The following is a 24,809-nucleotide window of genomic DNA, read 5'->3' on the forward strand; positions in this document are numbered from 1 at the left end:
TTTTTAAAAATTACTGGTTTGGGTTATACTTTCAATTTTATTCCAAGAGAAATAGATTAAAATTTTAACCTAGTAATGAATGCCAATTATTTTATTTAAAGAAAGACAATTTTAAGAGTTAGGTTACAGAAAGGAAATCTTAGCTTAGAGAGTTAGATTACCAGAAGAAAGTGTCTTATAAACAGGGATAATAGCAGTGCTGATAGAGGTGATGATGATAATAATAATTAGCCTGCCCAAGACCACATGGAGAGAAAAGGGCAGCACCGGTTCTGGAACCTAAGTCTCTGTGCGCTATGTATGGTGTTATTTCCACCATGGACAAAAGCTTCTTCTCCATCAGATGACATCACTAGCCCCACTTACATCAAATAACTTGTGAAAAGAAAGAAATAACTCTTATAAAAGAAGGGAGGAGGGCTTCCCTGGTGGCGCACGGGTTCGAGCCCTGGTCTGGGAAGATCCCACATGCCACGGAGCAACTAGGCCCGTGAGCCACAACTACTGAGCCTGCGCGTCTGGAGCCTGTGCTCCGCAACAAGAGAGGCCGCGATAGTGAGAGGCCCGCGCACCGCGATGAAGAATGGCCCCCGCTCGCCGCAACTAGAGAAAGCCCTCGCACAGAAACGAAGACCCAACACAGCCATAAGTAAATAAATAAATAAAAATTAAAAAAAAAAAAAAAAAAAAGAAGGGAGGAAAAAGTAGAGGTTTTTCTCAACCATGAGGTCAAGAGCAAAAGTAACGGAGGATGACATAATCTTCCCAATGGACTAACAGTCAGAAATATTTTGATAGAACCAACTTTTATTATATTTTTTAACTGGTAACAAGTGAGGGTTCATCATCTTTCTCCCTATTTCAATGATATTTGTAAAATCAGAAAATCCCCTAGGTTTTCACCTTTTCTGTTTCAACACAGTTTGTTGATTGTTAGTTTGGGTTTGCTGTATACTACTTTTGGGAAAAAAATGCTGAGTAACTCATGTTTTGCAGTCTCTATACTGTAGGACTTAAGTGACTAAATGTGAGTCATGTTTGTGGTGTTAAGTCTAGAAGGAAACCTCATCAAAAATAACAAGAACCTGTGTTTTCAAGAAAATATTATTCCACAAGACGTGCCTTAGCGTCATTTTCTTCCTCACCCAAGGGTGTGTCATATTTTTTTTTAATTTTAAAAGGATATCCAATTTTCTTTACTAAACTTGGATTTTCCTGCCTTTCATTTCAAGGCTAAAAATTCACTGCAAAGGTTGGCTTTAGCATGGGAACAAACTATTACATTAGCCAGATACTTTATAATGATTGTGACAAAAAGGACCCAAATGTCCACTCACAGTGTAAGATTATGATTGTTAGATTTAAGAGTAATTACAAAGAAAATTCAGTATCATGAAAGTGGCCATTCTATCCCAAATAATCTGTACATTCAATATATCCAGAAGAAGGATGTGGAAGGACCTGACTTGTAGAATATCAAGATTTACTATAAAGCTATAATAATCATAATTAGTGAAAATGTAACTATGGAAATTATACAGTGTAAATTGGGACAAAGGTTAGTGAATAGACCAGGATTTTTTCTTAAACAATAGGCTAAAACCATGAAACAAAATAGGAAACACTGACAACTCAAAACTTCTGAGGATTAAAAGATACTCTGGGCACAGTACATAAATATCTCCTAAGAGAAGATATTTGCAACAGCTATAAATGACAACAGGGCAATGTAAAGAAAACCACACTGAGATCCATTTCACACCAATTCAACTGGCATTTTCTCAAATTTAACTTTTTGATTAGTTAATAAATTCACATGGTTATAAAAATAAAACAATACAAAAAGGTGCACATCCTCACCCTTGTGTTCTATTCATCACATTCCCACCTACTTTCTAGGTTATCACTTTGGGGCAATTACACATCCATATGAACAAGTCTTATTTTTCTCCCTCTTTTTTAAAATAAAAGGTATCACACTATATTCACGATACTGTGCCTTGCTTTTTTGAACCTAACAATATACTTTAGCGATCCTTCCTTATCAGTACATGGAAATACTCTACATGTTTTTAATGGCTACACACTAATTTAATTATATGAATAGACCCAAAATTATTTAACTGGTCCTCTATTAAAGAAATTTGGGTTTCTTCTAATACATGCTTTGATAAACAATGCTACAATAAATAACTGTGTATGTCACTGTGCGTTTATGCTAACTCTTTAGAAGAAATTCCCAGAAGACTGTTGGGTCAATAAGTAAGGATACCGCCAAACACTGTAAATACCAACTGTTGGTAAGTCTGTGGGGTAATGAGAAATCATATCTTAGATGTGTAAGTCCATGCAAACACTTTGGAAAAGAATCTGGCAATAATGGGACTTCCCTGGTGGTCCCGTGCTTAAGACTCCAGCTTCCAATGTGGGGAGACCAGGTTCAATCCCTGGTCAGGGAGCTAGGATCCCACACGCTTCACGGCCAAAGGACCAAAACATACAATGGAAGCAATATTGTAACATATTCAATAAAGACTTTAAAAATGGTCCACATCAAAAAAAAAAAATCTTTAAAAATAAAAAAGAATCTGGCAAGATCTAGTAAGGCTAAAATCCACATACCCTCTAACTCAGAAATTCTACTCCTAGGTAGAAACTCAAAGTGTACTATGAGTCATATATAAGCCAGATAATGGCTTTATTTGAGATGGTAAAACAAAAGAGAGAAATAAAAGAAAAAGAATAAATAAAAGTTTAAACTATGGTATATTTGTAAAATGGAGTATAATACAATAGTGAAGAATGAGTAAACAAGAGCTATAGGTTTCAACAGTTACTAACTTCTTTACATCTTGGACAGTTACTTAATCTGCCTCTGCCTGAGTTTCTCCATTTGAAAGCAGGGATAATAACAACACCTACCACACAGGACTGCTGACATTTGTTAAGTTTCTAGAACACAGCCTGGCATGTGGTAACTATTATACAGGTGTCTGTTAAATGCAATGAATCTCACAAATGCAACTTGAGTGAAAAGTCAAGTTTCAGTAAGCAACATTCAGCATGATACCGCATACAGAAAGTGTAAAAAAACACACGAAAAAATACTACATGCTGCTACTTACAAACGTAGAAACGTTATAAATAGAAAGGAGTGACACCACCAAACTGCAGTCAGTGACCCTGGAGCAGGAAGTGATTTGGAGGGAATATTAAGGAGGTTTAACAGCATTGGCCATGTTTGTTCTTACATAGTATGCAGGTCCCTGCTGTTCATTTCATTATTTTTCAAAGTTTTGTGTATGTTGGAAGAGTGGCATAATAAATAAACAGCTGTTTTAAAATGAAGAATAATCAATGGAAGAAAGCAGTACGATGTATATTTCCAAAATTATTACAGGCAAATACAAGAAAAAAACTATCTAGCTGTAGATATGAAAAGGGGAAAAACATGACTAGTAAAACCACAAAGCATAGTATCTAGAACAATGTCATAGATATCAGTTACTGCAAAATCAAAATCTAACCATACCTAATTTGAGAAAAAAACAAAACATTCCACCCTCACAACCCAAAGATAATGACTGTTAGATTATTATTTTTAATAGTTATTATTATTATTATTTTCCTGCGGCATGCGGGATCTTAGTTCCCTGACCAGGGACTGAACCTGGGCCTCAGCAGTTAAAGCGCCAAGTCCTAACCACTGGACCGCCAGGGAATTCCCACTGTTAGATATTTTTTAAAAGGACAAAACATTCATATAGGGTCACTGAAAGTAACGGGATAAGTAGAGCTCTACCAGGCAAATTCTCACAAAAAGAAGAAAACGGTAGAAACATAATAATACAAAATAGAATTCAAAGCATTCACAGGAAAAAAGGATATTTTAAGTTGATAAAAAGCACACCAAGCAGATGTCCTAAACCATTATGTGCTGGACAACATAACTTCAAAAATATATACTGCAAACACTTTAGAAATGTAAGGAGAAAACGTCCAGTCAACAATCATAATGGGAAATTTTTACATACCTCTGTCAGAAATCAAGTGAACAAAGGGACCAAAATAACATAAGAAACTTAATTTAGATGGAGACAGAATTTTATATCCAAATAACAGAGAATATACATTTTTTCCAGACCCAAAACATTGATAAAATCAAATATTGATAATTAATCAAATATTGGGTATTTTATGAAGACATAAATCTTCAAAAAATCCCCAAAGTTCAAATCTTACAGGTCACATATACTGCTTGCTATACAAGGGAACAGAAATTAACAACCAAATACTGATCAAAAGCAAAAACATCAATGGCCTGCCTGCTTGAAATCTAAAAAAAATAAGATTTAAGCCTCTTATGCCTTGTAATTAGTCCTGGGAATTTATCCTTAGAAAATAATTTAAAATATGGGGAAAATCATATGAACAAAGATATTACTCCCGGAACTATTCATATGGCAAAAATTATGAGTAATCTAAATGTCTAATAATAGGGAAATATTTAAGTATATTATGGTACATTCATTTGATGCAATGTTACACAGTCATTTAATTACTGATATGAATACTGTCACAATATAGAAAATCCATATGGTAAGGTGAAGAAAGTAATCAGGATTCAAAATATGCAGCCAGAAATGGTCAATTAAGAGTGGACAAGATATAAATGGTCAGCATGTACGAAACTACAATTCAAGAGATTAAGGCGTGAAGATTAAATTGAGAAATCACTTATCCCACTATCAAGCTGTCAAAAGATTTTTAAGAAATAAACTCTTTAATGGTCAAGGTACAAAGACTCAAGCATTCTCCTACACAACTGTTGAGAATTTATATAAATTGGTACAATCTTTCTGCAGTTCTTTTTGATAATATGTACACAAATTTGAGTAAACCTTTTGACATACAAATTCCACCTTTAGGAATCTGTCTTTAAAAAAAAGACTTTTAACATGGGCAAAGGTACAGTTACCAGAATGTTCTCACTATGTTATTTAAAATAGTGAAAAATAATAATAACCTAAATGTCTAAAAATTAGAGATCAGACAGATAGAATATGATATAGCCATACTATGTCATATTATATAATGTTTTAAAATGATATAAAATACATTTATTGACAGGGTAACACTCACAATATGCTATGTGAAGAAAAGCAAAACACAAGGCATATGTAGTATGATTCCACTTTTGTTGTATATATTTGAATGGCTCCTCTGCCCTGACATTTTCCAATTGTAAACAATGAAATGCATTACTCATGTAAGAAAAAAGTTATTGAACTATGCAGATGAGAAAAAAATTAAGAAAAAATCTAAAACCTTCTAGAAGAATGTTAGGGCAATGGGATGCCGGCTCTTTTCTCTTTTGTAAATTCTCTGCAATGTTCTTATGTACTTTTACTACTGAAAACACTTTAAAAATTAACAGGGAAGCCAACACTGATTCGTAAGCCCACCCTCAGGGAGAATATGGAATTGGCTCTGCCCTTCCTGCTTCCCTGCATCGCCCATTCCCTTCTGTAAGTGCAGACATATTTCTCCTCATTTCTCTAGGGAAGGCTCTTGGTGACCTTGTGTACCAATCAAGAGTTCAGTGAGCACAGAAAGGAGCTCATGCCAAGCTGCCAGCAGAGCCTCTGTGACTCCCCAGCCGTCACTCACTGAGCTATAAAAAGACTGGCTGGGAGAAGGGAGGTGCTGGCCCTGAGGCCCACCGCTGGGCCTCTCCGGGTTTCCACTCCCTCATCCGTTACAGGGGATGGCCTCTGAGGTGGCCCTGTTCAAACTTTCTGGTTCTAGGTGCAAGTAGGAAACAGAGCCGGCAATAACCAAGGGAGACTTGGAAATCCACACATCTGTACCCACAAAGAGCTATCAAAATTGAAGGAGATCAAACAGAAGTCATGCTAAACTATGTGAAATCATGGTTTCATCTGGATTAAGTATCTGCATTTCACCAAATGCCTCCACTCACTCTGTAATCTCTATTCACATCGCTGAGCTGCCAATAATTATTAGGGAGGCCCATTCGCTTGTATTCTTCACTGAGATCGATCAGCATCCAGCCTTGTTCCCTTTCTTCTCTATCCAGCTTGGGGTTGAATGAAAAGCAGTATAACTCCTCATATTTCACTGCAAAAAAAGAAAAGGGGAGAATAAAGCCAAATCAAGCCAAGTCAAAGCCAGAATCAAATTTTCCCAAATGCATTCTGTCTGGGCTGGAGAGGCCAGCCTAGCTCCTCACCCCTCAGGGCTCTCCCAGGGGTACCCTGTCTCTGAGGTGGGTTCACCCACCTCTTCCCAACAACGACAAGACCTCAGGACAACCGAACTCAACTTTGCAAGAACTTCTTTTCTTTCAGGAGCATGGCCTTCCCCATCTTGTTTTTTTTTTTTGAGTTGCTTTTGAAACTGAATATATTTTCAGACCACATAAAATATGGAGATTAAAAAGTAATTAAGAATATATGTGTACTTACAATAGCTAAGACACAGAAGTATCCTAAGTGTCCATCAACAGATGAATGGATAAAGAAGATGTGAGATATATATATGTGTGTGTGTGTGTGTGTGTGTGTATATATATATATATATATAAAAAATAGAGTATTACTCAGCCATAAGAAAGAATGAAATATTGCCATTTGCAGCAACATGGATGGACCTAGAGATTACCATACTAAGTGAAGTAAGTCAGATAGAGAAAGACAAATATATGATACCACTTTTATGTGAATTCTAAAAAATAATACAAATTAACTTATTTCTAAACAGAAACAGACATAGAAAACAAACTTATGGTTACCAAAGGTGAAGGGGGGGTGCAGAAATTAGGAGTATGGGATTAACAGATACACACCACTATATATAAAATAAACAATAAGGATTTACTGCATAGCATGGGGAACCATACTCAATATCTTGTAATAAGCTATAATGGAAAAGAATCTGAAAAAGAATATATATGCATAACTTTGCTGAACTCCTGAAACTAACACAATATTGTAAATCGACTATAGTTCAATTTTTAAAAAAAAGAACATATATATTCCTTAGAAAACCAGAACTCAAATTTGTTTATGTATGTCGAGCTCAAATTTGGGATGGCCTCTCAGAGATACACAGAGGTCAGGCCACTGCCATGTTCTGATGCTTAAACAGTGTTAAATGACAAAACAGTTGAAAAAACTGTGGAATACATTTAAATGTTTGCACTTGAAACACCTGAACTTTTAACAACTACATAAATGTCATAATTGTACTATTCATACAGTATTTACAGAATTCATTAAAAAATATCCATTCATAGTACATGGCACCCTGTTCATGAGGCGCAAGTTGAGGGATATGTGATGATGACAGACTTCTTTCAGTTGTGCCAGGGTGTCTCTGACTTCACGCATCACCTTTTATGCTTGTGGCCAGGCCCGACAGCTATCCCCAGCAAGATCAAGGATTTGGTTTTCTTGCTCTGGCCTTGCCACATTGAGGGAAGCAACTAGGCCAGCGCTGTCCAACAGAAATACAGCGTAAGCCACGTATGTCATGTAAAATGTCCTTGTGGCCACATTAAAATCGTAAAAAGAAAGTGAAATCAATTTTCACAAAATATTTTATTTAGCCCAGTATACCCAAAATATCGTTCAACATATACGGAATACAAAACGTATTAATATTTTATACATTTTGCTTTGTACTGTCTTTGAAATTCCATGTGTATTTCTCACCAAACAGCACATCCTGGTTCAGACCAGCCACATTTTAAGCCCTCGATAGCCCCGTGTGGCTAGGAGCTACCTACTGGACAGTGCAAATCAAAGCATTTCTGGTGAGAATAAATCGTGGTTGATACTCAGTGAACCCTTGTTTCATTCCAGATTCTGTTCTGATTAAATGTACTGACCCATCTAGTAAGCATCATGACCGGTCTCCTTGCACAGATGAGAAATCCGAGGCAAAGGGATGTTTTGCAGCGTCCCCAGGGTCACACAGCTAGGAGGTAGGGAGTCTGGCTTTCACCACCAGGCACTCTGCCCCCCACCACAAGGCAGACCCTTCTCTCTTCTCCCCAGATGGGCTGCTTTTGTATATTTTCTTTCCAACCATCCCCCTAATCTTTTTTTTTTTTTCAACAGAATTCTTTCTCCTTACAGTTTTCTTAGATCATCCCATTTGTTCCTTCATCTGTCAATGGCGTTCAGCGTGGACACTTTAATGCTCCTAAATGTGTGTCTGGAGGCCCAACAAAGCATCTCACCGCCAGCAAAAGGCCGCAAAAATACACAGGCAGCCTAAGGTCAAAACTCAAGTTTCCAGCTTCTTTTGATTACTACTGAAATGACTCATCTACAAGGATGATAAGATAAGGGTCATATTTTAAGTACCAGACTTTTGAATTAGACATGCACTCTTTCTTGTAAAAAAGAAGCAAGAAGACTGGGGTTTATCAGTGAGATAAGCTATGTCTATTTCAGTCTCTCTCGATGTTATATTTCTAAATTTGAAAATTGAGCATACTGAGATTTCAACAAAGAAAATGCACACATACAGGTACATGCACACACACACACACACACACACACAGCACAGACACTTCCAGTAAAAACGGTTTCTTGTCATCTTAGCCAATTGAGCAGACAGCATATAAAATTGACATCCTGTTCTGGGAACGGTCGGCTCGACACCGACATATGTTTTCCATCTCTAAGTACCATTTTCATGACTCAGGCTTCTGATATCATAATGTTAACCACAAATGCAATTTGTTTAAGATGCCAAAAGAATCTCTTGAGAAAGCCTCAGTTCCTTCAGTGAAAGAAGATCTAAGGAAGATGGGGTAATAATGGAAGTTAAATTCCATTTGCTAAATGCCTACAAATAGGTTTAAAGGTAGAAGAAGAAAACCATTCTATGACTACTGATAGTTTTCTAGGTATGGGCTCATTCTTGCTGTCATTGGGAGGAGGTGAGGAAACTGCACATAAATTAATGCAAGAATAACTTGTCACCGACATTAAGAAGATCACTCTTGAATTAGGAGACATCAGAATGGATTGCCACTGAAATAATGAAATTTTCTTTCAGTTATTTTTAAGGAAAAGGGTGATCAACCATACCTTTGGCCCAATTTACCTAAAATTCGACATGCGGGCAGAGAAACACATTTTTGTCAGTCAAAGCTCAGTCTTGTTAATGTGGGCAAGCTTCTTACCCAGAAGCCAGCCCAGGAGAAGCCCTCAGCTAAGAACTGCCTACTCTGAGAAATTAAAAAATACCATTAACAAAGATGTAAATTTTACTGAATATTTCCCATTCATAATGTTTTGTTCCCTCATCTCCATCTCTTGCAAAATACATAGCAGAATGTTTAGTAATCAACATTATTAAGATAAGTAAGGTAGGTAAATTAAAACCAACAACAACCAAAGTAGGGCTTTGAGAAATCTCTGGTCTTTACAGAATCTGAACTGAGAGAAAATACTTATGTGCTTTGGGAAGGCCAAATCCCTGATTTTCCACCCACTCTTAAAACAAACACGTTAAATACTCCACTGGCTTTTCACATCGCAAAGTCTAGGCCATCACATCCAACATAAAATGCCTTTTGCTGCTCGTGGCCTGGCACCTTCAACAGGGGATGCATTGAAGGCTTCGCCCCTTGGGGCCTCAGGACTAGGAGGGCACAAGGGCTCCTCCAACAAGAAGCAAACCCTCAGCATGCCTTTGGACGGGGGGAGTAAACTGAATGTGCACCTCTAATTAAAAAAATTTTCAGAAAAGCTTATGTGGAAATCATTCTAGCACTTACTTTATTTACCTACCTAAATCATATGATTGCTAAACAAGGGCAGACCTCTATTTAGAAAGAAAAATGGCAATTTCTCAAATACTACATTAAACTAAGAATGAGTAGCATTTTGCCTATGGTTCTAAGAAGGCCAAGTCAGTGTTTCAGGACTAAGTAGACGGCATGAGCTCCACCCAAGCACAGAGACACACAGATGGGACTGACTTTATCTTATTTTAGCATGATTGCTCAGCGCACGCCTTAACACAGGGAAGCATGTGTGGTTGCAATCGATTGGATACCTACTGCTCTCATCAACTCCTTCCCGCTCAGGTAATCCCACTTTCTACTCCTGGAGAAGATACGGGCCATCAAGTGGAAACTCCTTCAACCTGGAAGCACCAAGCCTACAAATGGCCTTGTCTCGGCATCTAACCTCTGCCCCTTCCTCCCATAAGAAAGGAAAGGGTGTTCATTCCACCAAATAAGACAGCCTTTGGGCAGAACAAAGCAGTTAGGAAAACAGAAAAAAAAAAACATGGGGGCATTCTCTCTTATTATTGACTAACTGGGAAAAACCGAAGATAATTTATACTAAAATCAAAAGTACTTTAAAAATCGAAAGGAAACTTGTAACAACCAATCTAAAACCTGAATAATACAATCACATTATTGATTGTTATGCAAATTTCTTAAAAATCGAAAGGAAACACAAACATGAATTAGCATCAGCACAATGTGAAGGATGAGGTAGGAAAGGGAAAAGTCACCAGCAGTCACTGGAAGGACACAGAGGTTTTAGAACCCAAAGTAAGGAAAGTTAAATTGCTCTACATGCCCTATTGAATTCAGGCAACTGAAAATAAACGTAGTTGAAAAACCATTTAAAGAGGGGTGAGAAGATAACACAGCTATTAATTGGATTTTGCATATTAAAAAAAAAATGAGAACTTTCTTGTCTATTTTGAACAAACAAGTGCTCGAATTAAACATCAGGATTGTGGAAGTTAACACTTAGGAAAAAAGGGCTACTGGACCCAGAGATTAGTATCATCAATAAAAAGAAAATTGTTACTGTAAAAATTGCTTGAGTGGCACTGACTTAGATAAGAACAGTAAAAAGTTAAATTAAGCAAATTAGACTATATCAATCCTGAGATTTTTTTTTTAATAAATTTATTTATTTATTTATTTATTTTTGGCTGTGTTGGGTCTTCGTTTCTGTGCGAGGGCTTTCTCTAGTTGCAGCGAGCGGGGGCCACTCTTCATCGCGGTGCGCGGGCCTCTCACTATCGTGGCCTCTCTTGTTGCGGAGCACAGGCTCCAGACGCGCAGGCTCAGCAGGTGTGGCTCACGGGCTTAGTTGCTCCGCGGCATGTGGGATCTTCCCAGACCAGGGCTCGAACCCGTGTCCCCTGCATTGGCAGGCAGATTCTTAACCACTGCGCCACCAGGGAAGCCCAATCCTGAGATTTTTAAAAATCATAGTAAACATGCTGAAGAATTAGGGACTAAGATGGGCTGAAAAAATACTGCAATTTAATAAAAAATGGGAAAATAAACAAAAGAGATGGCTTAAATATTAAAGGGCCCAAGAACATTACAGAGGGAAAGATAATTGATAACAAAAAAATAAACAGCAGGAGGCTAATTAGAGGGAGGAGAAAAGAAAGAACATGGGAAAAATGGAAGCCCTCTGAGAAATAGGGGTCTTCCAATCAGAAAAATGTATAACCTTATTAGTACATCAGACCTACAGCATTAATTTATTTTCTCATTTGGGCCACAGCCCTATTTTAACTTATTTCTTTACGAAGAATTAAAGAGCTTACTGGATTTGGCTACGTTATTTTTTTGCTGGGATCTTTTAGAGTCCATGACCAAATCCTGACCAATTTGAATTCATATGAAAGACAAACCAATAAAATCTAGACAAATTTTTTAGTCATCTGATTTACCCTTATCCCAGAAATCGTAATTCAGTGAAGACAGACTCTCAAGAGCTTTGAAGCTATCTCCTTCATAGGCCTTGACTGAAATGGACTCCCAAACATTTCTTCTTTTGTTAAAAAAAAAAAGCGTCCTCTATAGGACCTTAGCTGTGCCCATAAGTGGAGGTGGAAACACACGATTTGTGTTGGTGACCAAGCACAATAACCCCAGAGATGGATATTGTGTTGCTGGAATTCAAAGTCATTTCCCCACCACACACACACACACACACACACACACACACACACACACACACACACACACCCAGAGATGGATATTGTGTTGCTGGAATTCAAAGTCATTTCCCCACCACACACACACACACACACACACACACACACACACACACACACACACACACACACACCCAGAGATGGATATTGTGTTGCTGGAATTCAAAGTCATTTCCCCACCACACACACACACACACACACACACACACACACACACACACACACACACACACACACACCCAGAGATGGATATTGTGTTGCTGGAATTCAAAGTCATTTCCCCAACACACACACACACACACACACACACACACACACACACACACACCCCTCTTCTGAAATACCTTGAGGAGTGCAAAGATGTAATTTGTAAAAGGTCCTGGGATGGTCTGAGAAGCCACCCCACCCCTGGTGGAAACTCCCTCCACCTTGCCTCACCTCCACCCAGATTCAACACCCTGCTTCCAAGGTGACAGGCTGTAATATGCCCTAATTTTAGCACTGCCTTTAGCATTAAACTGTGAAGCTGCTTGGATTCTATTTCCTCTTCCCATACTCATTAAAGTACTATGTTTTACATAAACCGGCATTTCTAATTCCAATGTTTCACGATGCTGGTGGCTTTTTAAAAAATCTTCTATGGTAATGGCTTTAATTCAATTAATGACTATAATTTCTTTCTTTGGTCTCTGGCTACAGCGAATACTGAACTCCCAAAACTTCATCTTTAAGAAAAAGTGTATATTTTTAAAAGCAGGGGAACACAGTGATGTTCCTCCCTGGGGACCCTCGCAATGTGAATCTGGGCACTCACTGTCATCTGGGGCCAGAGCCCTCACCGCCACTGTGATCTGCTCTTCCAGTGCCTCAGCCCTTTCCCAGTTCTCTGGGCTATTCCTAATTCCCATTAATCCGGTCAGAGCACATTTATCATCCGGTGCATCCATTAATCAGTGACACAGAAACTGCTGGCGCGCAATTCCCCTCGCATTCTCTGCTGCATGCAACCTCACGTACATCTTCCCAGAACTTCTGTTCCAATTATAGTGCGCCCTCCAAAAAGTTCAACTGCTTTTCTGGCTAACTCGGCAGTTCTTTTCAACACACTGAGATGAAAAAGCCTCAACGGGCTGACGTGAAAGGGGAGCAAAGTCAAGACAAAATGATCAGATTCTGACGTTCCCATCACGTAACTTTAGCTCTTAGCTCTCAACAGACAATACAGTCGTATCATAAGAATCTGAGGACCCAACCAAATGCTTTGAAGAATTTACAATCAAACTTCTTGTCCTGAATCAAAAAGCATTTAGTAAAGTAACTATAAGCGCATGTCCTATCTCCCTTATTAATGACTTCTGGGTAAACACTACCATGGATGTTACTGTTACACAAATGACCTCCTTTCACTGTATACTTCCAAGACACTGAACACAGGAACCCCACAGTTCACACAAGCCACATACACAAGAAACACCTGTGTAGATTTTCATACATTTATAGCATAGTAAGCTATAAATTTCTTAGACTTAAAGCATAATAAGCTGTAATTCTAAAGACCCTAAGATGAGGGATATATAACCAGAGAGTAACTGATAGCATATATTTTTCAAATCAGCCATTCTTCCCACAACACTTAAGGAGGTTTTGTTTAGGAGAATCAACATATACATACCCCGGACATTCACTGATGCTAACAAAGGTCTAGTTATGCCAACCTTGGGAAATACATATTAATATCAAAAAGCAACAGAAACCAAACCTTAAAAGCCCCCAGATAGGGAAAACTGCACTAGACCTGTTTGATATCAATGTTTTCCACACAAAACAATTTGTGGGTTTTGTCTTAGGGCTCAGTCAAGGTGGCTTGACTACCACAGTATCAGAAGGGCATACTTGGGGATGATTTCACCCCGAAAGTGAAGCACAACTATAACCCCCTCCAAGATAAAAACTACGACTAATGAAAGAAGCTCATAGAGTAAGTAACTCAGACAGAGGCCGCCCCCCAAAAGACAAGGAACTCTATCAGTCAGATTTCTTGGCCTCATCTGAAGGCTGGGATAATTCCTAAAGTACTGTAATTATGAAGCATTCTCCATATTTCTTCAACACAATCTGTGAATGTCTTAAGAGTGGGTCCCACGCTGAATGCCGAGCCGCTCTGCCCTACCTGGCCTTGCAAGGCGGAGGAGAGAGATGTAAACGTCATGGCAGTCCCTTTCCTGAGGGATGACGAGCTGTAAGAGCTGAAAGTTCTTGCAGCGAACGAGCAGAGGACACCCGGTAGCCGTTGTCGCCTGTTTCTCGATGGTGGAAATCTGACTGTGAAGAATCTACCACCAAAAGTTAATGTGGGTAAACTAAGCACAAATAACAGATACACAGGACAAAAAGTAACACAGATCTCTGAGCCACACACATAGACAAGAAACACTCCCTGACCTTCAGCTGGCTTGCACTCAGATGACAAGAACCTACGTGTTTGGGGTAAGAGCCAACTGTCTGAATTTATCATTTTATTTTTCAATGCCAAGCTTTCTGATATCCAAGCTAATTATATGAAGCAAACTATTCGGCATACAATTCTGCACAGGTCCAGGTAAGGGAACATTTGGGTCGTCAAATGTTGAAATGCACTGAGTAGCTAAAATTAAATAAGGTCATGAGAAGTTAGTAAAATAAGCCTTGCAATCAACAAAAGTTAGAGACAGCTCCACTGGGAGGTGCCACCATGCTCCTTAATTCCACATGGAATGCTCTCAAGTTCAACAGCAACGTGAGATTGTTGTTCTCGAAGCTCTTGGTGGTCAGGCAGGCTGCAGAAGAGATTTATTTGAAAGGAAATCATGCTGAAGTGCTCTGGCGTTTCAGGAGGGTCTCTCTCTGCTCAGCCCTCAGCGGTAACACTTCATTCTTTAAATTCCTCTCCACTAAGTAGTGCCTGTCACCTTCTGCTGAAAAGATAAAGTCTACAGACTACAGAAAAGGCAAAGTCTACCACTCAGGGACTCTGGTTCTGGTCATAATGTCATGGTTGGGTGGCTATACAAAATAAGAACTATCTAATGGTCTCATTATTATGTAGCAGAAATACCTGATGATGGGACTGTTCCCTAGATTTTTTTTTTTTTTAAATTATGAGAAAACTGCAGACAACATAATAAAATGACTAAATGGCCTGCATTACAGGAGGCTACAAATAAAGTGGATTGCAAGTAAAGCACTGTGTAGATGCTGTATCTGGTACACTAACATTACTGAATGTCTACTTGACAGCTGTGACACGCAGCACTTATAGCTCTGGCTATTTCTATGTCTATCTTTGATGATGTTCAAATAATTAGTGCTTAAAATGAGTAAATAGATCAAGTGGATGTGACCCTTCACAGAAAAAAGGAAAAACCCACGTTCCAAAAAGAGTCCTCTGAACACCCAAACGCCAAATCCCACCCTCCTCACCCTGAGGACGAACAAAAAAATAGAGGGTCAAAACTGGTTACTTAAAACAATGGAAAACACATAAAGCCAACAATAAGGAATGCATACCCATGTTTCTTTCCTTGTGTCAGGTGCATTTTCCACAAATATGACATGAGTAGCCGTCAAATACAAAGTACCAAGGGCTGCCTTTTTAGAAGATATTCCATCTACCAAGCGGACATTTTCAACCTAGAGAAATCAATGTGACAGGGTTACAGTAGAGCAAAAAAGCTATTCACAAAAAACAATCAGTAAGCAATCTCGAGCTTAATCCAAATATGATTTTGAAAATTCTCCCAATAATAAAAACCAAAACTTGCCCTCTTAATTAGATCTCACAATGATTCTGTATATCAAAAGATAAAAATTCACCAATTCCTTAAATATAACCTTAAATGTACCACAAAAGAGTTATAGACCCTATTTTTTTTTTTAAGATCTTTATTGGAGTATAATTGCTTTACAATGTTGTGTTAGTTTGTGTTGTTTAACAAAGTGAATCAGCTATATATATACATATATCCCCATATCCCCTCCCTCTTGCATCTCTCTCCCCCCCTCCCTATCCCACCCCTCTAGGTGGTCACAAAGCACCGAGCTGATCTCCCTGTGCTATGCGGCTGCTTCCCACTAGCTATCTATTCTACATTTGGTAGTGTATATATGTCCATGCCACTCTCTCACTTTGTCCCAGCTTACCCTTCCCCCTCCCCATGTATAGATCCTATTCTTTAAGAATACCCTTTCTGTGTTTTAAATAGGTCAACATTTTTACTTCACTGTAATTATGTAATTTTAAGGCAGGAAGCATACGCATGAAAGTTGAGTTTACACATTAACTATATATGAATCACATTCTATTAAAAAAATAATGTATTTTCCTATGTGTTTCTCAGTTGTAGAAATGGCCCCAAGGTTATCTGCTTCCATATAAACTAGTAGGAGCAAAAAGTATCAGAAGATGTTCTGCATGCTTACCAAGAAAATCTACCAAATTAAGATGCTAATATTTATAATAAAATCTTTCTAATAAATAGAATTCTCACCCCTGAGCTAAAATTCAAACTGCTACAGGAGACTTCTGGAAACAACTTTTATCAAGCATACATCTCTGAAATGTAGAGTAATTTCAAGAATATGTGCTTCGGGATCATTTCAATATGAAATGTAAAGGAAATGACAAGACAGCTTCTACCAGGCAAACGAAAAAAGCAGCAACGACGACTCCAATAAGGCAGAGCCACCCCAAACACTCGATGAACATTCTAGTAAGGATGGCAGTGCTTAGCAATGCTACTTACTACTGCCAAGGATCAACCGTCTACAAAAAGACACTGGCTCAACCCTCATCCCTCAAATCAGGATGGTGACTTGCTTCCATGAGGCAGCTGAGAGACGAGTGAATCGTATGTGCTCCATTCTTTAGTCTAACATAGAAGCTGTTGTGCTGATGCAGTTGGAGAGCCCAAGGCTTCTCAACCACTCCAGGAAGCCCTGCGGGGACAGCTGACTGAATGGACACCCCTCAGGATCGTCAGGACAACTCCAAGGGCAAACATCACTCCACACGTCCCACTGCCTCCGTTTCCTCTGAGCCCTTAGAACCAAACCAGCCTTCTGGGAATAGTACTTGAGGGTCTTGTCCCACTTCTTCCCAATTTCCAGGGATCTAATGAGGCAAATAAAGAATTAGGTATTTACTATATTTGGGGGGCATACAATTTATGCGGGGGGTGGCTGCATCATTCCTGAGGCCTTGTGAATGTCTATGTGTATCAAGAATGGTTATTCAACAGCAGTGTTCTTAACCTACCAGCTTATGGTTTTAAAAAAATACTTCTTTTGTTACTACAGTGCTCCACATTCTTTCACATGGTTATTCATCAGTCTGTCTCTTTCATAAACGGTCCTCACATCATTGGTTTACTTTCATACCAGGTGGTCATCATTTCTTATGCATTCATGAAAACTGTTTATATAGTAAGGATAGTAGCCTATGGCTTAATTTTTATTTGTACGTTTTATAACTGCCTCTTTACCAAACTCTTTTACTAGTTCTAATAATTTTTTCACTAAAGTCTCTTGGATGTTCTGAGTAGACAGGAATATTTTCTGTAATAATTTATCTCTTCCTTTCCAATATTTATACCTTCATTCCCCTTGTTTAATGGCATTCACTAGAACCTGCAGAATAACAGTAAATAACAGTAGTAACAACACTCTTGTGTTGCTTTTCATTGGTTTAATAACAGTTTTATTGAGACAGAATTCAGATACCATACAATTCATCCGTTAAAAGTATACGACTCAATGCTTTTTAGTATATTCACAGCATTGTGTAGATCATTGTGCAACCACTACTACGGTCAATGTTAAAGCATTTTCATCACCCGAGAAGGAAACCCTGTTCCCAGTAGCAGTCAGCCCTCTTTCCCCACTAACCGCCTCAGCACTAGGCAACCATCAATCTACTTTCTGTCTCTATGGATTTGCCTATTCTGGACATTTCATATGAACTGAATCGTACAGTCTGTTGTACTCTGTGACTGGTTTATTTCACTTAGCATCATGGTTTCAATCCGTGTTTCAATCGAAGTTCATCCATTTGTAGAATGTGTCAGTACTTCATTTATTTTTACTGTCAAAAATATTCCATTATATGGATATACCACATTTTTATTTATCTGTCAGTTGATGGACATTAGGGTTGTTTCTACCTTTTGGTTATTATTATTTTTTAAAAAATTTATTTATTTATTTATTTATTTTTGGCGGTGTTGGGTCTTCGCTTCTGTGCGAGGGCTTCCTCTAGTTGCGGCAAGCGGAGACCACTCTTCATCGCGGTGCGTGGGCCTCTCACCATCGCGGGCTCTCTTGTTGCGGAGCACAGGCTCCAAATGCGCAGGCTCAGTAGTTGTGGCTCATGGGCCTAGTTGCTCTGCGGCATGTGGGATCTTCCCAGATCAGAGCTCGAACCCGTGTCCCCTGCATTGGCAGGCAGATTGTCAACCACTGTGCCACCAGGGAAGCCGTGGTTATTATTAATAATGCTGCTATGAACATTCTTATACAAGTTTTTTCTCATACAAGTTTTTATGACGACATACGTTGGGTGTATATATACCTAGGAGTGGAATTGTGCCGGTTCATATGTAACTCTTTGTTTAACCTTTTGAGGAACTCCCAGACTATTTTCCAAATCCAAAGTGGTTGTACCATTTTACATTCCCACCACCAATCTATAAGGGTTCTAATTTCTCCATGTCTTTGCTAACACTTGTTAAATAATTTCTTTTTTTTGATCATAGCCATCCTAGTAGGTATGAGATAGTATCTTGTGACTTTTAGTTGCATTTCCCTAATGGTTAATGGTTAACATCTTTTCATGTGCACATCTGTTTTTAATGGGAACACTTCCTATATTTCACCCTTGAGTTTGATGTTGATTTTTTTAAAAATCACATAGTGGAAGTGACCTACTCCTAGTTTAATAAGAGTTTTGATTTTTGAAAATGAGGAATGAACATCATGCCTTTTAAATATATATTTGGATGAATATTTACTTTTTTATTTTAGTCCTGTGCTATTAATAATATTAATAGATTTCTTAATCCTTAAAGAAGTCTTGGATCTTGGTATATGACCAACTTGGAATCGGTGTGTTAATGTTTCAATATTCCTTATATTTTATCTGCTATAATTGTTTTATTCTTGTTTTCCTTTTTGGTTTCTTTGCATCTATGCTTTTAAGAAATCATCACAGTTTAAATTACATAAATTAATTAGGAAGCTTTCAACATACAAATTATTTAGTATTTGAAACAAATATGGGCACTTCTTTATACAGAAACAATACTTTAATAATTCATTCAATTTTTTGTGCAATTATAGATCTGTTCAATGTTTCTATTTTTTACTAAATCTCATTTTGACATCTATTTTCTTTTCAAATTATCTTCTTATTGCCGATTTTCAAATTCTTTACAATCTTTTAATTCTTGTCTGTGGGTAAATCCCTCTCTCCTTACCCCTTCTCTCATTCCTAATATTGCGAACTATGTTCTTATTTCTTTGTGATTAGATATGCATATGTTTTTCTTCTAAGTAACAGGTCTTGGATTTATCAACTTAATTTTTCTCTTTTCCAATCGTTACTTTCTGCTTGTGTTTGTTAATAAATGTTTTAACATGCTTTCCTTGAGTATATCACGTGGTTTTTGTTTCTTTGTTCATTTTAATTTTTTTTATAATTTTTTTTTTTTCTTTTTGGCTGTACCATGAGGCATGTGGGATCTTAGTTCTCCGACCAGGGATCAAACCTGCGTCCCCTGCCATGGAAGCGTGGAGTCTTAACCACTGGACCACCAGGGAAGTCCCTCTTTGCTCATTTTTAAATTCTTGGGTTTAATAGCTCATCAATTTTCATTCTTTTTGATTAATAACAAGCTTTAAGTCCAATCATTTTCCTCCAGGTAAATCTTTGGCTGCATCTTAAGAGTTTTGTTTGCAATATTATCATTCTTATGACTTTCTAGATAGCTTATAACGGCAGTTTTTATTTCTTCTTTGACCCAAGAGTTTTTAAAGAGAATATTTTTCAATTCCCACGCGATCGGATTATGGTATTTAAATTTTTGTCATTAAACATTCTATTTTGAAGTGACTATGAGAAAGATATCATGGAAGAGACTGTGGGAGGAGAAAAGCAAGGGGATATATTATTTTTAGGACATCTCTATGGGGAAAAACTCATTTGCATGCTGAAATGTGCCTAGCTAAATTAACCAGAGGTCCAGGGTTGATATACCAATTAAAAATATCTAAAAGCAGAATGTAAATAATTTTCTCTGCACTTAGAACCAATGAAACAAAACTTTATTAGGGTAAGCACATTGAACATAAGATAGTATTCTGAAGCCAAAGTATTTAGTACGAATTATTCTCCCTGTAGAAGTGAAGAAAGCTATACCACTTAGATTATTTTTAGAAAACCTCAGTGGAACAGAACAAGGTTTGCAGATGGTGGTAGGTTAGAACACTTAATGAGATTTTTCCATGTCTTTCTGTTAACTTTGGATGCTGCTGCAGGAAAATTACATTTCAAGATCTGGCGATCGTTCTCACAGGTCTCACAGCTGTCAAAAGTAATGCTGAAGGAGAGGGAGGGAAAAAATAAAAAACAATGAGGGAAACACCAACAGCATGATTTCCCAGTGATGTAATAAAAGAAATGAGTAATAAAAATTAAAATCCCGTTATCTGAGAAATTCTGTGAAGATGGGGAGCACTGTGCAGGGACCACCACGTGGTTTACACTAAGGCAGCCAGAACATTCTTGACTGTGATGCTAGAGTCAGTCAATTCTAGAAAAAATGAAATAAATCTCAAGAGTTTGGGTGCCATCATGAAGACCCATTGGTTCCATAACTCTGCTTCACTGTCGGGCTAACTTAATTCTACCTCATCTACACATGTAATAAACCATATGGTAATAAGGCTTCTTTCATACTTGGAGAGATAATGACTCTTAGGAAACCACCAGCTTTTTTTTTTTTTTATAAATTTATTTTATTTATTTATTTTTGGCTGCGTTGGGTCTTCGTTGCTGCGCACAGGCTTTCTCTAGTTGTGGCGAGTGGGGCTACTCTTCGTTGCGGTGTGTGGGTTTCTCATTGCAGTGGCTTCTCTTGTTGTGGAGCACAGGCTCCAGGCTCGCGGGCTTCTGTAGTTGTGGCATGCGGGTTCAGGAGTTGTGGTGCACGGGCTTAGTTGTTCCATGGCATGTGGGATCTTCCTGGACCAGGGCTTGAACCCGTGTCCCCTGCATTGGCAGGTGGATTCTTAACCAGTGCACCACCAGGGAAGCCCAGGAAATCACCAGCTTCTTAAGACAAAGTTATTGCAATTCATTTGCATGTGCCTGGGAACACCACGCTTAAGACACACTTGGCATTCATGCTCTGCAAATGGCAATTCATCTATGCAAAAGATATTACACTATTATCATTAACTCTTGAGTGTACATTTTTCACTTTCTGACATTTCCGAAAATGGAATGTATCTTATGATTAATGTGGTAAGAAGCCACTGTGGCATTTAACTGGCAGTACTTTTTTTTCTTTGCGGTAAATAAAATCTCAGTGCATCTTACAGTCACTGATGTCTTAGGTTTGCTGAAATGCAGTTAAGTTTTTAGTCACTGGCATATAAATTATATTTGAAATCATGGAACTGAAAGAGGTTACCTCGGGAGAGCATGCAGAGTGACAAGAGGAAAGATCTGAGGGCATCCAACATTTAAAGCTCTGAGGGAAGAGGAGGAATCAGAAAAGCAAACCTGGAGGAATGGCCAGTTAGGAGGAAAATCCGGAGAGCGTGCTGTCAGGGGAGAGGGTGCAGAGGGAGTGGTTTAAAAGGAGAATGTTTATGCCGAATGCTGCTGAGAAATCAAGTAAGGCAAGAACTGTAAAATGCCCTTTGGACTCAGCAACACGGAAGATGCAGAAGGGGTCGTGGGAGCCCTGGGGTCAGAAGCCATAAGACAACGGCTGGAGGAGTGAACTCATCAGAGCTGAGAAAGTGGAGATTCTACTCTTTGTGGAAGTGAGGGCAGAAGCCAGAGCTGGGAACCTGACCACTCGAACTCCATCCCGGAGCAGCAAAAGACCAAAGCATGCAAAGAGCTTTCCAGAAGCAACAGGCACGTCAAGACAAAGAAGCCTACGAGCGTTGCCAACCAGGGGGCGTCTCACACTGTGATGCACACAGGAAATAAAATAACTCCCATTCGGAGGAAACTGTGAGAAACATGTTTTAAAGGATTAGAAAAAGGAGATGAGGAACACTGGGCAAGGATGTGTTTATCCTGCTTGTACTGAAGTCTCCCCAGTCCTACAAAGCTTCTCCGCCAGCTTTTAAAACTGGTCTTTTTAAAAATTAAGAAACATGCCTATTTATGCAATGTTTAAAGATTCAGAAATACAGAAGAAGGAAAGAAAATCACCCTAGTCCCATAATTGAAACACAAGCACTGGGACTTCCCTGGGCGCAGTGGTTAAGAATCCGCCTGCCAATGCAGGGGACACAGGTTCGATCCCTGGTCCAGGAAGATCCCACGTGCCGTGGAACAACTAAGCCCGTAGGCCACAACTACTGAGCCTGCACTCTAGAGCCCGTGAGCCGCGACTACTGAGCCCACGTGCCACAGCACCTGAAGCCCACGCGCCTAGAGCCCGTGCTCTGCAACAAGAGAAGCCACCGCAATGAGAAGCCCACTCACCACGACGAAGACCCAACTCAGCCAAAAATAAATAAATAAAATAAATTTTTTAAAAAACCACAAGCACTGTGAATCTTTTGGTGTATTTTAGAAAATATGTATACCTTATTTTAAGCATTTTTTGATTACGTGGCAAAGTGCCAGGGGAAAGAAACCCAGGGATGGGGAGGAAAAATCTAATCTCTGCCTTTGCTTTACTGAACCTTTCTTTTGCCCCAAATCTTCAGGAGGGTAGGTTGTATACCGTACTGCCTTGATGGGTTGGACAAGGGCTGTGTAATTAAGTAAGAGGCGGGTTTAATACAACACAGCTGAGTCATGGACCAGAGGTGCCTAATGGATGGTGAAACAATCTATAACCTGAACTAATTCAGTGGGATCAGATTATGCTAGAGGAGACTGTGAAAATGCAAACATCCGAGGGAACCAGCAGAAATTCTGGGAAGAGCTTTGGAATTCTGAAGGGAATAGAATGGAGGTGTTCAAAATACTACCAACATGGCATGGGTCAGGCCACTCCCAGCCGTCAGTTGCCTTATGTAAAAATTACCAAAATAATAATAATAAAAACAACAATTAAACATTTTTGGAGAACTTACTCTCTGCCATGCACTGTGCTGTCACTGCATATCTGACCTCAGTTAATCCCCACAATAACCCCATGAGTTAGGTCCTCACATAATCCTCATTTCACTGCTATGTTTAGAGACCCGACAAATCTTCCCAGGTCACACAAGCAGTACATGGGAAGGCTCAGCTTGGAGCTAAGGTCTATCCAGCTCCAAAGGCCAAGCTCACAGGTCACCGAGGCTGTGGACCCTGGTGAATGCCTATGAGGTCATTCTAGTTCGGTTACCCAAAATTAATATGTTTAGGATAACCAGTTAACAATTATTTTAAGCAACTTTATACATGAAATTAATATTTGAAAACAGAATGCTGGTATTTCCCTGGTGGCGCAGTGGTTAAGAGTCCGCCTGCCAATGCAGGGGACACAGATTCGAGCCCTGGTCTGGGAAGATCCCACATGCTGCGGAGCAACTAAGCCTGTGCGCCACAACTACTGAGCCTGCGCTCTAGAGCCCGTGACCCATAACTACTGAGCCCAGGTGCCACAACTACTGAACCCTGCACGCCTAGAGCCCGTGCTCCACAACAAGAGAAGCCACCACAATGAGAAGCCTGCGCACCACAACGAAGAGTAGCCCCCGCTCGCCGCAACTAGAGAAAGCCTGCGCACAGCAACAAAGACCCAACGCAGCCAAAAATTAATTAATTAATTAATTAATTTTTTAAAAAAACAATGATTTAGGAGAAAATTATATTGTAAAACTATATTCACAAACCACTATGGGAACATTCTTTGAGATAAACCCAAAGACAAAAGGCCTGGGAATGGGCTACGGGAACCCGAATGTTGGCACGAGGAGACGTTCAGGATTCTCAGAACTGAAAGAAAGAACAGTAAACATCCAATTCCACTCAACAAGATGCCTTTGTGTAGCACGGTGTTAGGTTCTGGGAAGAACAAAAGGCTGAATAGGATGGAGTCTTTGTCCATCCTGAAGAATCTTACAGACTCAATGGAGAAGGCTGTGCCCCAGTTTAACAGCCTTTTCATTCCCATCCCTGCTCTGCTGAGGTTAGATTGAGGGAAAAAACGCTTTCATCAGCTTTTCTAGGCCGAGGCTGAAAAGCCTCAGTGAAAACACGGGGCCCCTCCACGGCACTGCCAGGCCTGAAACAGGACACAAGTACGGCTGGGTCCTTCCCCCATCCATCACAGGGAGACACAGCTTCTCCTCAGCCATTCTCCATTGCACCACCTTCTAATTTCAATCTAAATAGAACAGAAGTCTTTACTTCCTACCCTGCAGGTTGCATACTGGACTACTGAACATTTTGGGATTCTAGAATCATCTCTGACTATCTGGAAAAGAAAAGCTGCTCTGTAGGACAGGGAGTCCGAAGTGCAGCGTAGGGTTACCTTTTAATGAAAGAAAGGGAAATGAACGGCACTGACCACCGG

General features: G+C 39.2%; 1 protein-coding gene across 1 annotated transcript in view; it reads right to left on the reverse strand.

Moving 5' to 3' along the window:
* The window catches only part of MTMR7 (myotubularin related protein 7), a 94,775-nt gene that overhangs the window by 41,635 nt on the left and 28,331 nt on the right, over nt 1-24,809 (reverse strand). The window contains 3 exon segments of the mRNA XM_082444502.1: nt 5,984-6,141; nt 14,192-14,354; nt 15,568-15,690. Of these exon segments, the coding sequence (XP_082300628.1) occupies nt 5,984-6,141; nt 14,192-14,354; nt 15,568-15,690 (444 nt within the window).

This window comes from Balaenoptera physalus (assembly GCF_965194825.1).
Source record: "Balaenoptera physalus genome assembly, chromosome: 21".
Taxonomy (NCBI): Eukaryota; Metazoa; Chordata; class Mammalia; order Artiodactyla; family Balaenopteridae; genus Balaenoptera; species Balaenoptera physalus.